At 36.1% G+C, this 16,990-nt stretch overlaps 1 protein-coding gene across 1 annotated transcript; it reads right to left on the bottom strand.

Annotated features, from left to right (window-relative positions):
• Positions 1 to 845: 845 nt before the first annotated feature.
• LOC130565245 (ribosomal protein S6 kinase alpha-5-like) lies at positions 846 to 13,777 on the bottom strand. Its single transcript, XM_057351847.1, has 5 exons — positions 12,897 to 13,777; positions 12,449 to 12,520; positions 12,062 to 12,129; positions 2,146 to 2,296; positions 846 to 1,000 (listed from the first exon to the last, which is right to left on the bottom strand). Exons 1-5 carry the CDS (start codon positions 12,982 to 12,984, stop codon positions 861 to 863), a joined length of 519 nt encoding a protein of 172 aa, XP_057207830.1. The 5' UTR covers positions 12,985 to 13,777; the 3' UTR covers positions 846 to 860.
• Positions 13,778 to 16,990: the final 3,213 nt, after the last annotated feature.

Genomic DNA, 16,990 nt, shown 5'->3' with positions numbered 1-16,990 from the left:
ATACTTCGTTATGGCAATGTATCATTGTCCTTCTCTGTGCAATACGAGAATCGATACGCCAAATATCAATATTTTAATTCATTAATAAAACAAGACACTCTAAATAGATTTCCAAGCATTATTACATCAAGGTTTCACTGGGTGGCGCTTAACACATGAATGAAAAAGTGTCTAAAAAAAGTATGAAAGATTCTGAAATAGAGTTTAGAATGGCGGACAGGGCGCATAATAGATACTCCAGTCACGTTTCAAGGGGTCATATTGGGTGGCTAAAACGAACATTATTGTGTGTATTTGGTAACTACGCAATGACGTCAAGAAATTGTTAATTAGAGTGTGACGTCATTCAGCACCACAGTTAAAAAATGTTGTATGAAGTTTCTAGAGATAAAATAAAATATGTGGCACGTGCTGTAAGATCTTTGCTCTTCACTTAATATTACACTCACATTTACTGTCTGGCTCTTTTTCGTCACTTCTTTTGAAATGCCTAGTTTGCTTAGTTTCACTGCTGAAAACTTTGGATTTGAATCACATGTGGTAGTTTTGTAATAGATAATGCAGAAGCAGTGCTGAGTCATGTGCGTGTTGAATTAACAGCTTTAACTTTACACAACACTACCTACCCTTTGCTAGAAAGTGGTACCTAATAAAGTGGCCAGTATTGTATACACATTGTAGAGGCTGTCAGCCTATTGTGTTCTTTAGATATCAGAATATGTCATGAAAATAGCATTGATCGACCACTAGTTGTCTCTGTCCTCTCTCAAGCTTAGACAGAATGTATCTTTTTAGACAGAATGCAACTTTCACAAAAAAACGGACATATGACCTTTACTGTGATATACAGTATCTCAGTTTTATCTAAATAATAACATTTCTACCTTGTGCAAGTGCTCCAGGGCTAGGATAATTTCTCCGACATAGATCCTCACTTCATCTTCTGAGAAATGATCTCTCTGATATAAATGAGTAAACATCTCCCCTCCACTCACATAGTCTGCAAAAATAAACATGGGTCAAAAAACATGGATTCCTGAGGGACATACCTAAGAACTAGAGGTAGGATTTATTGACATTAGCAGACACTTTTATCCAAGGGCATAGATTTGGGTAGGGATGTGTCTAAAGGAGCACTAAATTGTCCCTACCAATAGTTTCAACCACACAATTCATTAACACAATTTATCTACATTTATATATAACCACTGATGTCTGCCTGTGTTGTGTTTTTTTACCTATTTTTTGTTTTGTTTAACATTTATTTAGCCAGGAATCATTTAATTGAAATTAAAAATCTTTTACAACTGCATTCTGTAAACATAGCAGTTTGTGGTACACAAGACATATTAATAAAAATAAAATGGACCTGTTGTACATTTCTTCTTTTTGACTTGTGTAACATAAATAAATAAGGTACTTTAAAGGTTTAAAAATATATTTTATTAAAACTACTTTGTTTTATCTATTATTGTTAAAATATTATATTGTTTAAATAAGTCAAGTAAACTGCGCTAAACTTTAGTGACAATGTGGCGGAATCCTGCTATTTAAATATGTGTTTCTGCGCCTGTACGAGTGAATGAGGTGCATGGTTTAACATGCTGCACGCGTGACGCTCAGGGATTTGTCTGCCTCACTGTATAAGAACATGAACACATGAACTTCATCTCCCGAGTTGCTCTTAGAGTTTATTTTACCAGCTTATCACGGTTTGAGAAAAGCTATCGTCAAACACACTGTGAAATTCAAAACCTCTGTGTGTTGACCTACCAAAATAAAAGTCTGGTTAACCTGAACACTCAGATAAAAAATACTGTAGTGTACTATAGAATTAACTATAGCAAAATGTAGTGTTCTGATAGTAAATTAATAAACTGTAGTAAACACAGTAGTATACTTTAATATTTACTATGGTAAGGTTCACAAACACTATAGTATTTAGGAATTTTACTGCAGTTTACTATAGTACATATTATAAATGAAAAAATGGAAAACACAGAACTTTAAAATTAACGAAGAAAAAAATGTTAACAGAAAAAAAATTAGGTAAACTAACAATTATATGGCCCTAATTTATTATTCTGTAATTTATATTTCTAAAGCTCTGTGACCATACAATAACACAATTATGCCCTCTTTTACCTAGTATAAGGTGCAGTTTGGTTTGGGTCTGAAAGGCGTAATGAAGGGTGACAAGAAAAGGTGACTGGCGAATGTGTTCTAGAACCTGCCGCTCTGTCCGGGTGTGCTCAGCAGTCTTTGCCTTCTGAACGATGGCTGCTTTCTTCAGAACCTACAGGAGAAAAGATCAATAACAGATTAAAGATATGTGCCTGACTTGATTAGCTGTCAATTTAAATATTTTGAAACTGTTTTTAAACACACTTTCGAAAGACACAAACAACACTGGTCCAGATGCACTTCCTGTTTCAGTTTTTTAACACTAAACAACTGTTAGAACAAAATACAACCATTTAGAACTGAATTGAAATGTTGAAGTGAAGACCTTTAAAACGTATTTATGCCACGGGGCTGATAAATGCTTCATTCTGATTGGTTGACAAATGTCCCATGGGTGTGCATTACTTTTCATGAAAAACTCACTCATATGTAGTAGTTCCAGATTGACCGAATTACAGTTCCATATCACTGCGCCAATTTTAACTGAATAAGGTTATACTGTAGCCTACTGTCCACCACAGAATACAAATCTAACAACAAACAAAATGACAGGCAATTTTCAATGTCTGAGAAAAATAACTTTATGTCTATTTATGGACAGCATGAAAATTTCAACAACAAGTTGTACTGGACTCTCCAGACAAAAAACGAAAGCGATATCAAACGACATGAAACAATCAGCGGGTTAAAGATAAAACACTAAGAAAAACAAAAATTAGACAACAGCTTAAAATTGTTTAATGATTGTTTACTAAGACAAAAATACGTCTCTGGAAGAAGTAAACTGGCTTTAAACTCACAGAAGCAAGCTTTTTATGCCACTGTGAAAACGTAGCTGGTACAGAATACTCAAGTTTTTTCTCCTTATGCCTTTCATAAAGGGGTCAAATGACACGGCTAAAATGAATATTATTGTTTGTTTTAGATGTAATGCAATGTGTTTACACGATTTAAGGTTCAAAAACGCTGTATTTTCCACATACCGTGCATGTTTCTATCTCCTCTTTGCCCCGCCTCTCTGAAACGCACTGATTTTTAACAAAGCTCATCGCTCTGAAAAGCGAGGTGTGCTATGATTGGCCAGTTAACCAGTGCTTAGTGATTGGTCGAATACTGCAAGCGTGTGACGGAAATGTAACAACTCTTAACATATTTGGAACATCAGATTCCAAAGCAATTGTACTGACAGGTACGCCCACCTTACCTGCATATACATTTGTCTTAGTCAACTCATACCACGAACTGACATAGATTTGTGGGGGTGTGGTTACACGAGGCATTTCGGGCAGGTCTGAGTGAGCATTGGCTTTTAGATAGAATATATAAATTATAACACACCAAAGACACAGAAAAACACATGTTCGCGCCATATGACCCCTTTAAATGACAGAGCTGTTGAATACAACAGAAACAAATATAGATACCTGAGCCCATATTCCTGAATAATCTTAGCGCAAAGAGTGCTCCTGGTGACAAAATTCTAACAAAATTCTTAGAAATGTGGGTGTTTCCCCTTAAAATGACAGAAAAGACCATAGTAAAGAAAAAAGCCATTCATAAAGCATCTTAACCCTCTGGGACTCTTCGGCCTTTTCGACCAAAACATTTTGCATTTTGAAATGTTAAAAATTGTAGCTTCATCAGAATGAGATGACATTTGAATACTTTTGTCATTTTAGCTCTGTGAAAACAAAAAAAATATGGATATGATTTGTATATGTTAAAGGGTCACAAAATTAAATGGTCACACTTGGCTCCTTCGCAGTCAAAAATGACAGACATAGGAAAAGAATGGGAAATATGAAAAAATATGAAAACTCAGAAACTTTTGGTGGTACAAACTACAAATCAGCCACTGTGCAGAAAAAAAGTGCACAGCAATCAAGGGGTGACACTCTAAAATATCAAGAGTGCAAAATAGTCACCCACACAGACACACACACTCAAAAAAATGAACCAGTAAGGCTGCAAATATGTTAAATAAAATCAATAAATGAAATAAAAATACAAAAGAGGCTCTCTCTCGCTCTCTGACACACACATGCGTGCACATACACACACACCCACACACAGGAACCTAGAAGTTACACCATGCCATTACACGTTTTTACTTTTTTTACAACCAGATGGCACTAATATGCTTTTCAAAGATTGGACTTTAATGGCCTGGTATCTGTTTTAACCTGAAATAATGCATTCATTGAAAAATTATATTTAAAAATATTTGACAAAATTGTAAAATATGAATGTAAAATTGTTACTACATTACTACAAATATACTACATACATTTTCCTGAAAAAAGTTACAGGAGCCAAATGTGAATGCCAAGGAGCCAAGTGTGACCCCTAAATGAAGAGGCCCAGTAAACTGAATGAAATAACAATTAATTGCAAAATATTTGTATAAAGTGTTTTATTTATCACTATCCATTCCTTATTTAGTTAAGACATCTTAATTATCAAATACTAAGTAACAAAAAGGCTTTACATGTGTTCCCCTTTATAACAAAATTTGAATGTTTGACTAATCATAATGCAAAACTTGGTTCTTATCAAACCAAAAATATCTAAAAGTTGACAAAAAATGGAAAAAAAGTTGAAAAAAAATCTTTGAGATTGTTTAAATGTACATAAAAATCCACAAACCCTAAATCATATCTGAACAGCTAGGTAATTCACAAACTACTCTATAAAGGGCTATAGATGCCTTTCCTGTTAGTAAACATTGTGACACGTTTTTATGGGTGGAGCTTAGCTGGAGGCAGAAAGATCCCTCTGACCACATTACTAATGCAAGGGAGCACCTTTTGTTTGCTTGCTTTTTGAGAATGACTCGAAAAAATTTGATTAAACTTTAACATGTAATGTCACTCAGGACCGCAATTGTTTTTTAAAAAAGTTGATTTTAGCGCAAGGAATCTGGCCGACCTGTACACGCTCACTCAATGGATCCAGAGACAAACTGACATGACTACCTCCAGTTAAGTGGCCAGACATCTACACCTATTACACCTACCAGACAGAGAAACCAAGTGTTTATAGTAAAGATTGAACAGAGAGTATACATCTATAGATGCCTGCGTGTGCTAACAGTGGCAAACGTTAGCAAATGCATTACTTGAACACAAACCTGACACATAACATGAGCCTTCTCACTGTCCCCTCTCCCTTTATACTAATGCACTTGTGACAACTAAAAATAGATGACAAACAGTTTATTTTATGTTTAGTTTCTGGCCGATAGTTAACTGCTAGTTGTATAACTAACAAAGTTAGCTAGCATACCCTATGCATTCAAAAGTTAACGCTATGTGAAAAATAACAGTGTTACCCAGTTTATGATTTAGGCATACGAAAGATATTTTTAGACACATACCCAATCATAATCCACACCAACAAAAGACAGTAGTTTTTTTATCTTAGGTTACTGTTATGAAGTGAAATGCCACCATGTTTAATGATCGTTTTTTTGACAACCGAAAGACTCTAATCATACATTTTCAAAAAAATTATTTTAATATCCTGGTCTTTGTTTTAACCTAAAATAATGCATTAATTGAAGAATTCTTTATTTTTTATTTTTATTGTTTTCAGTGGGTAAAACAGGTAATAATTATTGCATAAATATTAATTAGTCACGTCAAATTCTCAAAAAATGCGAAATAAAAATTATTATTAAACAAAAATGTATAACATTTCTTTTTTTCAGGAAAATCAGTTATATTTTTAAGGCTTCGGCCACTTTTGATCGCGAAGGAGCCAAGTGTGACCCCTAAACAAAGAGTCCCAAGGGTAAAAAGAGCTCTTAAGGTCCAAAATTGTTAGGAGTAGCGAGGAAGACTTTTAAGAGACTTAAGAGTTTCTTTAGCAGCAGAGAAAATGGACGGAACACTAAAAGTGAGAAGAAATGTGTTGCAATGCATGAAAATTTCCATATTACTTTTAAGGTTTATCTGTTGTGTTCAACTTTTGTTTTTCTTGGTTTTGGTTTTCTTGTACAGCTGCTTTGATGCAATGCAAATTGTAAAAAAAGCAAATTGTAAATTGAATTGAATGGCAGTGTGCAGGGTTCATGTTTGTGACCGATCCTATTAGAGACGCACTAACATCGCTAAGACAGCGCAGAAATGCCATAGCGGCATAAATAGAAGTAATCACTACATTTACATATTTGGCAACCGGAGAAATGCAACTATGCAGCAGAGATGATTTGGTACTGTCACAAGCTTCTATAGTGATCACACAAACAACTACAGCACTTACAGAAACTTATTGTGTCACTGTCCATTTTCTATCAAATACATTGACATGGTAAATAAAAAAAAAGAATAAACACTGCTCAAAATTAAGGGAACACCTAAATCACACTTTAGATCTCAATGCACAAAATATTCAAGCTAAAACTCATCAATAATATACTTTGCATATTGTTGTGAGAACAAAATAATGTGACAATGGTCAATGAAAGCCAAAATCATAAACATATCGTCACTGTCGGGCGGAATCCTCGCATCTCCAAAACCATTATTTTTCAGGAAATAAAAAAACTGCATATTTTTTGAGTTATTAAACATTGTATCGTTAAAGTTGGTATTATACCTTATATTGCTATCATATACTGTTGTGTACCAACATTAACACAACATTTCCCCAAAACCATGTTTAATCAGAAATTTATGACTTGGGAGCAGGGAGATACGAGAATACGCTGTCATTGATAAGAATGGTACGGACACAGACGTCGCTGCTGCCAGCAGTGTTCATCAAAGTCTGCGGTCTCGTTGAGCCTTTTGAAACATGGTTCTGTACATCTTCCTAAACTCTATTTTAAACGTTAGAGCTATGAGTGATGCAATACCAAACTAAAACGTTAAACAGGCTGTCTAATATTGGCGGAAATTAATCTGCACGCAAATAAAGTCGGCGGTCGCGTTGAGCCTCTTGACAAGAGAAAAGGCTTCAATAGTTAACCAAAGCTAACGACTGTGGTTACTTACATCTTCTTAAACTCTATTTTAAAGGTTTAAGAACTATAAGTGATGTAATACAAAAAACGATGAGCTGACTAGGCTGTGTAATAGGCTGGAAATTAGCCGAATCTGCTCGCAAACTTACCTTCGTGGCTCACGGGCTACTTCTGCACCGAAGCATTACAGCTATCGATTTTTAACAAAACAGGCCTACTCAAATGTATCTAACCTAAATATTTTCACTCGTTATTGTCTAAAAAACTTTCAATCAGGAGACGTAATGCCGAGAGGCTCCTGCGGAGTGAAGAAGAGGTGGAGTTACGAGACTTCTCAGACAGTTGAAGTGTCCAATGGAGTTAAGAGATTTGCTCTCAAGCTATTTTCAACACTTTATATTGGTTAATAACTTGTAAAAATAACAGACCCACATGGGAACTGACCAATAACATCGATTTGTGAAAAATACAAAATTGACCAAATTTGGACATAGGAGGTTTCCGCCCGACAGCGACGATATTCAGGGCAGGAATTACAGTAAAATCACTGTAAAAAAAATTAAATACTGGCTGATTCAACTTGTTTGAATTTCATCAAAGTAACTCATAATGTTAGTCAGTAATGTGAATGGCCCAACGTGTCCGTATTAAATTCCCAACAATGTCCAGAAATACTCCTGGTGAGATGGCAGATGGTGTCCTGGGGATCTCCTCCAAGACCTGGATCAGAGCATAAGTGAGCTCCTCGACAGTCTATGGTGCTACTTGATGGCTTCGGATACATGAGTTCTCAACTGGATTTAGGTCTGGGGACCGTGAGGGCCAGTCATTGGCATCAATGCCTTCATCATCCAGAAACTGCATACAGACTCTGGCCACATGAGGCCAGGCATTTTGCTTCACTAAGACAGAAAAGCCAGGGACCGTAATTTTAAAGCTTCTAAGAATCCTCTAAGAAAGCTCTTAATTTAGCTTAAAAACTTCTATGTAGGATTCTTAGCTTAAAAGCGATTCAGGACCAATCTGAGAGCAACTTTGAGCAAGGAAAAGACAAACACTTATCTTAGTGAGGATGCGGGGCTGACCACGTTTCTATGTATGACACAGTCTTTTAAAGACTGTGATTGGTTGGTTGGCCAAAAAGAGGAAGAAAAGAGCGCTTTTAAGTATAGGTTTGTTAGTTTGAAATTGCACATCATTTTTTCTGTTTTTCCGTACTCACGCACACACATGCACAATATATAAATATATGTTCTTATTTCCATGCTGTTGATATCAACGTATTTGATAGAAAATGCACAGTGACACAATAAGTTTCTGTAAGTGCTGTAATTGTTTGTGTGATCAAATTGTGACAGTTGTGACAGAAACAAATCATCTCTGCTGCATAGTTGCATTTCTCTAGTTGACAAATATGTACACTGCGTTCCAAATTATTATGCAAATTGGATTTAAGTGTCGTAAACATTTAATTTTATATTGTTCAATTAAACTTATGGATGGTATTGTGTCTCAGTGCTCTTTGGATCACTGAAATCAATCTCAGACACCTGTGATAAGTAGTTTGCCAGGTGAGCCCAATTAAAGGAAAACTACTTAAGAAGGACGTTCCACATTATTAAGCAGGCCACAGGTTTCAAGCAATATGGGAAAGTAAAAGGATCTGTCTGCTGCCGAAAAGCGTCAAATAGTGCAATGTCTTGGACAAGGTATGAAAACATTAGATATTTCACGAAAACTTAAGCGAGATCATCGTACTGTGAAGAGATTTGTGGCTGATTCAGAGCACAGAAGGGTTCGTGCAGATAAAGGCAGAATGAGGAAGGTTTCTTCCAGACAAATTCATCGGATTAAGAGAGCAGCTGCAAAAATGCCATTGCAAAGCAGCAAACAGGTATTTGAAGCTGCTGGTGCCTCGGGAGTCCCGAAAACCTCAAGGTGTAGGATCCTCCAGATGCTTGCAGTTGTGCATAAACCTACTATTCGGCCACCCCTAACCAATGCTCACAAGCAGAAACGGTTGCAGTGGGCCCACACATACATGAAGACTAATTTTCAAACAGTCTTGTTTTCTGATGAGTGCCGTGCAACCCTGGATGGTCCAGATGGATGGAGTAGTGGATGGTTGGTGGATGGCCACCATGTCCCAACAAGGCTGCGACGTCAGCAAGGAGGTGGCGGAGTCATGTTTTGGGCTGGAATCATGGGGAGACAGCTGGTGGGCCCCTTTAGGGTCCCTGAAGGTGTGAAAATGAACTCTGCAAGGTATGTAGAGTTTCTGACTGAGCACTTTCTTCCATGGTACAAAAAGAAGAACCATGCCTTCCGTAGCAAAATCATCTTCATGCATGACAATGCACCATCTCATGCTGCAAAGAATACCTCTGTGTCATTGGCTGCTATGGGCATAAAAGGAGAGAAACTCATGGTGTGGCCACCATCCTCCCCTGACCTCAACCCTATTGAGAACCTTTGGAGCATCCTCAAGCGAAAGATCTATGATGGTGGGAGGCAGTTAGCATCAAAACAGCAGCTCTGGGAGGCTATTCTAACATCCTGCAAAGAAATTCAATCAGAAACTATCCAAAAACTCACAAGTTCAATGGATGCAAGAATTGTGAAGGTGATATCAAAGAAGGGGTCCTATGTTAACATGTAACTTGCCCTGTTAGGATGTTTTTGATTGAAATAGCTTTTGATTTCAGTAAATATGACCTCCTAATGCTGCAAATTCAACAAATGACCATTTTCAGTTTTTTACAACCTATGAAATGTTTTCAAACTCTGTTGTGCATAATAATTTGGAACAGTGCATTTTGAGTTTTTCATTTTTTAAATAAATACTGTTGTCAGTGGGAGGTTTGTTCAATAAAATTCCAAATGTACCCTAACTGTTGATTACTTGAAAATTATACTGACTGTCATTTGCATCGACAAATTAGGAAAACCAGAGAAAGATATCATTTGCATAATAATTTGGAACGCAGTGTAAATGTAGTGATTACTTCTATTTCCACCACTATGGTATTTCTACGCTGTCGTGGAGATGTTAGCGTGTCTCTAATAGGATCGGTCACAAACATGAGCCCTGCACGATCTAATGTGTTGTGTCTCATTAACTCACTGTCATTCAATTTAATTTAATTTTATAGTGTTTTACAATTTGCATGGCATCAAAGCATCTGTAAAAGAAAACCAAAACCAAGAAAAACTAAAGTTGAACACAAAAAAACAATACAAATGAAAATCAGATAAACCTTAAAGTAATATGGAAATTGTAATGCATTGCATCACATTTCTTCTCACTTTTCGTGTTTCGTCTATTTTCTATGCTGCTACAGAAACTCTTAAGCCTCTAAAAAGTCCTCCACGCTACTCCTAACAATTTTGGACCTTAAGAGCTCTTTTAAGGTTTAAGATGCTTTTTGAATGGCTTTTTTCTTTACTAGGATCTGTTCTGTTATTTTTAAGGTGGAAACGCCCACATTTCTAAGAATGTTCTTAGAATTTTGTCACTAGGAGCAACTCTTTGCGCAAAGATTTTTCATGAATACGGGCCCTGAACAACGTCTTGTGGTATGGTAACCATGGTATAAGCGGAATAATTGACTCCGGTACGTTGAATTCTTCAAAAATGATGCACACACCTCGGGTGGATTATTTTCGAAGAATTCAACGGCCCATCGTCAATTCCTCCTTACTTATATATGTGAATTAAAGAAATGTTTACAAGACTGAAACAGGAAGTGCTTTTGGACCAGTGTTGTTTACATCTCTCGAAATGGTCTACTCTAGACAGTTTCAGCGGCAACAACATAAACAAACGTTATGTAGCCCAAACTTAACTTCCGGTAGACTGCAAAATATCAATCAATGTCGAGTAATTTTTTTAGTTTTAGTTTCATTTAATACAATTAATTAATACAATTTAATACAATTAATATATTATAAATAATATATACTTCTAATATATTATAAAAAATAGTACAATTTATATTAATATCAATTAAATAAAAAAGAAATTGTTGTATTACTTGCCACTAGCCAGACCGATAACCAAACAAGACCGGAAGTTAACCTCGGGCCAGGTGAGTGCATCCGATGGTACCGTCTATAGTAGGGTTTGCACGGTGTACCGTTGCTACAGTAGCATCGTGATGCTAAAGATTCAAAATACCCGCGATGCCTCTCTATTTTTGAAACGGTAGTATCGTAGTACTGTAGGTAATGTTGCATATGCGCATTAATATTCATTTGAACATCTGCCTTTTTGAGGTGTTTATATCCTAAACGAATGAGTGTTTTGAATGACTCGGACGAGAAAATTATTCAAATTAGCGATTTGAAAGAGTGGGTTAAATGATCCACTAACTCAGTGGAAAGTTGATGCCACCTACTGGCCGTCTTAGTTCTGCATTTAAAGTAAGCCTAATATTTCCCTTTATAAAGACTGCTGTATTGAAATTTGTCCCACATTTGAATTAGTTCCCACGTGAAAAATGATCTAGTGTACTTTAGTATTTACTACAGTAAACTACTAAAACTCATAGACACTAGTGTTTTTGAGTCTTACCATAGTAAATATTTAAGTATACTACAGTATTTTCTACAATTTATCCAATTACTACAGTTAATACGACAAAATATTCTAGTGTAAAGTATAATACAGTTTACTATAGTAAATACAAAATGTTTAATCTAAATCTGTGTTTTTGTATAGATGTGAATTATAAACATGTCACAGCATCGTGATACTACTTGGTATTGGGATACTTAAGCTGGTATAGTACCGTAAGACATGTTTATGGTTCCGTGACAACCCCAGTCTATGGGCTTTACAAAACTGTATTTGTCGATAAATCAAATCTTATTCTAGATATCTTTTCTGAAAAACAAATAAAAAACACAAACCTTCATGGCATAGAGTTTGCCTTTATCATGACCACTTATTTTTCTGATCAGGAATACTTTTCCATAAGCTGGTGAAAAAAAGAGAGAGAGGAAAAAGAAGCTTTAAAGAATATCTTAATGGACATTCTGCCAATTTCTGTAAACCAGCCGTTAGGCTCCAGGTAAGGTGCTAGTGTAGCAACAAAACTTTAAGAGCAAATAAAGAATACCAGTTACAGTACATTCTATTACCTCTGAGACCTGTGCAGTGCACATAATAGTGAATGTGCATTATCTATGCTTCTAGTATATAGAACAGAACATCAATCTATTTGTTTGAGCAGCCCAACTGGGCACAATGCCATTTAATGGGTTGACTACAGTATGTATGAGTATGAACTTTCTCACCTCCAGTGCCAAGCACTTTGAGAAGTTCAAAGTTCTCCATGCCAACTTTCTCAGTGTATCCAGTAAGGTTAGCTGAGAAAAGATGATCAGTGAAATGTAGACAACAATTCTCATTTCACACAAGCCTGTACATCAATTTCATTTTGAATAAATAATTCATTTTAAAATGATCCATTAATATTATACTACACTATAAACTGATACAACTTTTCTATCGTGTTTCCACACCACATTTTTTTTCCACATACACAATACATATTTTCACCACCAAAAAAAGTACAACAGTGTTTTTAGGCAATACTGTAGTATTCTTTAAGCACCATGTTTATTTCATAATCATTTAATATCATGGCTTGTATTGAGTTACCAACTAATAAAACCACAGTTGTGAAATAATACAAACAAAATAGGGTGAATGAATTAGTTTCGCGAGTATGCAGTCACCTACCATTAGTGATCTCGTGCTTAACGGTGCAGACTTTACGGTGGGTTTCTCGATCCGAGTCTTCGCCGCTACCACTACTATCCCCTGACATAATGCGATTTATTTATTGGGTATTTGGTCAGGAAAGTGAGTTTGACAGAATACACTTTCAACGAACAACCATTTACAGGAATCCAAAGAGTCCCACAAACTCCCCGGGAAATGGTAAGGATTTGTAAAGCAAAACTTTACAAACGGGTTACGACAATGAAGATGACATGTTTTTGTTATGCATCTCAGCTAACAAATCCCTTTGACATCCTGCCGTTGACACTAATCCTCATGAACGACCTAAATATTAATCTTACCTTTGGAAACAATAATATATTTTAACATATTCTATATTTCCAAAGCACAATGCATGCTATCGGCAACACTTCACCCGCAGTTAATTGCTCATAATGTCGGCCAAAAATGCCTGTTATTTCCGTATTACCAACTTCGACACAACTGTCGTGATCTTATACACAACTGCAATAAAGCTCGCAGATCTGTCAGAGCCCGTCGAACACAATGCGTTAATCTCCTTACAGCTATATTACCTGCAACATACTTAAAGTATTGTCATATATCGATCCGTCAACGGAGCTATACGCTAATAGCGTTCTTGCTAACTATCAACCATGACAGATAGCATAAAAATGTCCCTAGTAGCTAATTTTATGAAAGCTCAATGGGTGTGTTTTAGTGTTGTCCTTTCCTCCTGTCTTCCGGGTGCAATTATATCTGATTCGCTTAAAAATATGCGTTTGCTATGGAAAAGAGATTAATTTAACAATAACTGTTTGGAAGAAAGTGTAAGGATCACTTCGGCTACGGAAGCCGAAGAAGTGACGTCCGATTCGCAAGTGAATCGTTGTTTTGAACCGGTTCTTTTTATTGATTCAATAATCGCAATGCATTTTACATCAGTCGACTGTATGATTGTCCTTGAAATGATAAGGAATACTAGATCGAGGTTTATTTAAAACACCTATTCAGTTATATATATTAGTTTGCATTCTACGTAAGAGTGCATAGTTTTAGTGAACTGGCGGTTCCTTTACATCACTTTTCGAAGGAACCGAATCACTCAAATGAATCGGACCATTCAATGCCGTGCCGCTGTTGAAATCGGGTTTGAAGTATATCAGCTGTGGGTTGGTTCTCCGTGTAGGTGGTAAAATATGGGATTCCTTTTGTGTCAATAAAAATGAACGCAAACTTTAAAAAACCAACAAAAATATACAATGAGAAAGAAAAAAAAAACACTTTGATAATGAAAACAATAAACTCAATTGCAAGAATGTGACATGATTTTCAAATAAACTGCTATTTTTCTTAACAATTTAAAAAAGTTTCGTTTTTGCAAATAATAGTTTTGAATTCGCTGCTAGATTTTTCATTTGCGCTTTTCGAGTTTTCGTTTACGCTTCTCAAGTTTTCGTTCTCCTTTCTGGCACAAATCTCACGTGTGGGCAGGATTTATGGCCACTTTACTCTCATTGGTTAGTGAGATTTGGATTGACAGCTCACTGACCAGGAAGTCGATACTGAAGACAGCGCAACGGATTAGAGAGCAATCTGCTTGCGGTTTTCTGTATTGTATTGTTTTAGTGTTTGTAGTTAAACTACTTTCTTATTTTGTTAGTATGTTAGCAGGGTTGCCAACTTTTACGCACTTAAAAGTAGGACACGCTTCCAGGCTCTATCACGCCGAAACAACAAGCCAACGTCGAGCAAATACAGAATAGCTAGCCATATTCACATGCAACTTTACATGGGTTTAGAGGCCGTCAAGACAGCAGTCTGTAATGTATAATTACAATGATATCAGGAAAACGAGATGCCTAGTGAGTTTGAAGGAGATATACAATAAAGTGTTATGCTTCCAGTTCATATTTCTAATTTATAGATTATAATCGTGGTGGCATTTTATGTATTGTTTCTATCTTTAAATGTTTGTTTATAGTTTAAGAAGTCTCTCTTCTGCTTTTCTTTAACCTGTTTTATGTAGGTGTGTAAATACATAATGAAATTGTTGTTCGCAAGAGGCAGACTAAATGAATAAAACATTCTAAAGGCCTCTAATTGTATCATCTTATGAATTTGTTTTGTTTTAAAAAACATAGATGTCATTTGAATGTATTGGTACTGTTTTATGAGGTGTACTTTCTGTGAATGTAAAGAAAGGGGTATAATACTGTACATTCACCATGAGTTTAAAAAGAAAGATACAGTACTGGACTTATAATTGGACTTAATTCTTTAAAAAGAGCGACATCATCATCATCCTCCTCCTCAGCTGGACACAAGTCACCCTCAGGTGATTTTACATTTACTGTATGTAACCGAGATTAGAAAATTGCTAAAAGTTTCTCTGTACAGTAACTATGCAGCAATGTTTTCATTTAGCACGTTAATTTCTCACAACCCAATAATCTGTAACGTGTCTTTATTGGATGTTATAATGCAAGTTGTTCATTCCTTTTTAAGAAAATAATCTTAATAGTCCATAAAATAATACCTGACAAAAAATATAAAAAGCACACAATGAACACGCTTAGTAAAGACAGAATTGCTACTGTACAGGAATAAAACTATTAGTTATTTTCTTTATTATCTGAATTACATTCATTTACCTGAGGCTGGGGAGGACGATGATGAGGAAGACGCTTGGATCCACACCGCGCATGACTTAACAACTTCAAATACCAATTACTAATATACTAACTAAATTAGAAAGTAGTTTAAGTACAAACAATAAAGATAACAGCATGAAGATCATTCTCTAAGATTCGTTGCACTGTACTGTCTGTCTTCAGTATCGACTTCCTTGTCAGGGAGCTATCAATCAAAAACTCACTAGCCAATCAGCGTAAAGCAACCATAAATCCTGCCTACACATGACGAACGAAACGAAAACTTGAGGTGAACGAAAACTTGAGAAGCGTAAACGAAAACTCAGAAAGCGCAAATGAAAAATCTAGCAGCGAATTCAAAACTATTATTTGCAAAAACGAAACTTAGAAAATTGTTAAGAAAAATAGCAGTTTATTTGAAAATCATGTCACATTCTTGCAATTGAGTTTATTGTTTTCATTATCAACGTGTTTTTTTCTTTCTCATTGTATATTTTTGTTCGTTTTTTTAAAGTTTGCGTTCATTTTTATTGACACAAAGGTAATCCCATAGTAAAAGAGAAAAACTGATGCAATACAACTTGACAAAGCCCGTTTTAACAGACAACCTCTCAACGGCTCAAGTTGTATTTTGTTTGTTAACCACCTTTTGACTCTCACTGAAAGAGGAAAAGCTGTCTAACTGAATAGATAACCACTGTTAAAAAGTTGGGTAATTAGGCAATTGTGTGGTTTATGAGGCACATAAGATGTCTGTACATAAGATTTTATTGCACAACTAATAGAAAGAAAGAAAGAAAATATATTAATCAACATACAGTATATTATGTCTTATCTAAAATCCCAACTCAGGGTTAAGATTAATCGGATACAACGAGTGCAAGTGCTTGTACAGCAGTTTGTGAATTAACAGATTAGAGCAGATTGAGAGGTGTCAGGTCAGAGGACATAGCAACACAGGGCTTCCACTGTTATCCTTCATTATCTTGTACCTGCCTCTTTGTACCTACCTGTGTGTGTGTGTGTGTGTGTGTGTGTGTGTGTGTGTGTGCGTGCGTGTGTGTGTGCGTGCGTGCGTGCGTGCGTGCGTGCGTGTGTGTGTGTGCGTGTGTGAGGTCCTGGTGTGGAGGTCAAATATTTCCTCAAAGATAGTAAAACCAGACCTTGTGGGGGCTAAAAAACACTATGAATCAAGCTAAATCATATTTATTTGAATGGTCATTGGGATGCGCGCGTACACACACGTTAGGTTTCCATCTTTTACGTGTGTGTATACGCGCACGCGCACGCGCGCGTGTGTGTGTGCTACCTGATTGTCTGATCATGTGAATATGTGTATGTGTACATCAGAAATTGTGCAAGACTGTCAATAAAAATACAGAAGCAGGATACATACAGTATGCATCTATTTCCACAAATGGCACGTCACAACAAAGG

This window comes from Triplophysa rosa, linkage group LG2 (assembly GCF_024868665.1).
Source record: "Triplophysa rosa linkage group LG2, Trosa_1v2, whole genome shotgun sequence".
Lineage (NCBI taxonomy): Eukaryota > Metazoa > Chordata > Actinopteri > Cypriniformes > Nemacheilidae > Triplophysa > Triplophysa rosa.
Note: the sequence above shows the minus strand (reverse complement) of the source record. Positions and strands in the feature narration are given on the sequence as shown.

Bases quoted from the DNA above. Each gene is read 5' to 3' on its own strand.
- LOC130565245 (XM_057351847.1), bottom strand. From the start codon at position 12,984: ATGTCAGGGGATAGTAGTGGTAGCGGCGAAGACTCGGATCGAGAAACC. The intron at 2,297-12,061 runs GTTTGTGTTTTT...TTTCTCCTGTAG, and splicing joins GCAAACTCTATGCCATGAAG to GTTCTGAAGAAAGCAGCCAT. The intron at 1,001-2,145 runs GTAAAAGAGGGC...TTATTTTTGCAG, and splicing joins CAAACTGCACCTTATACTAG to ACTATGTGAGTGGAGGGGAG.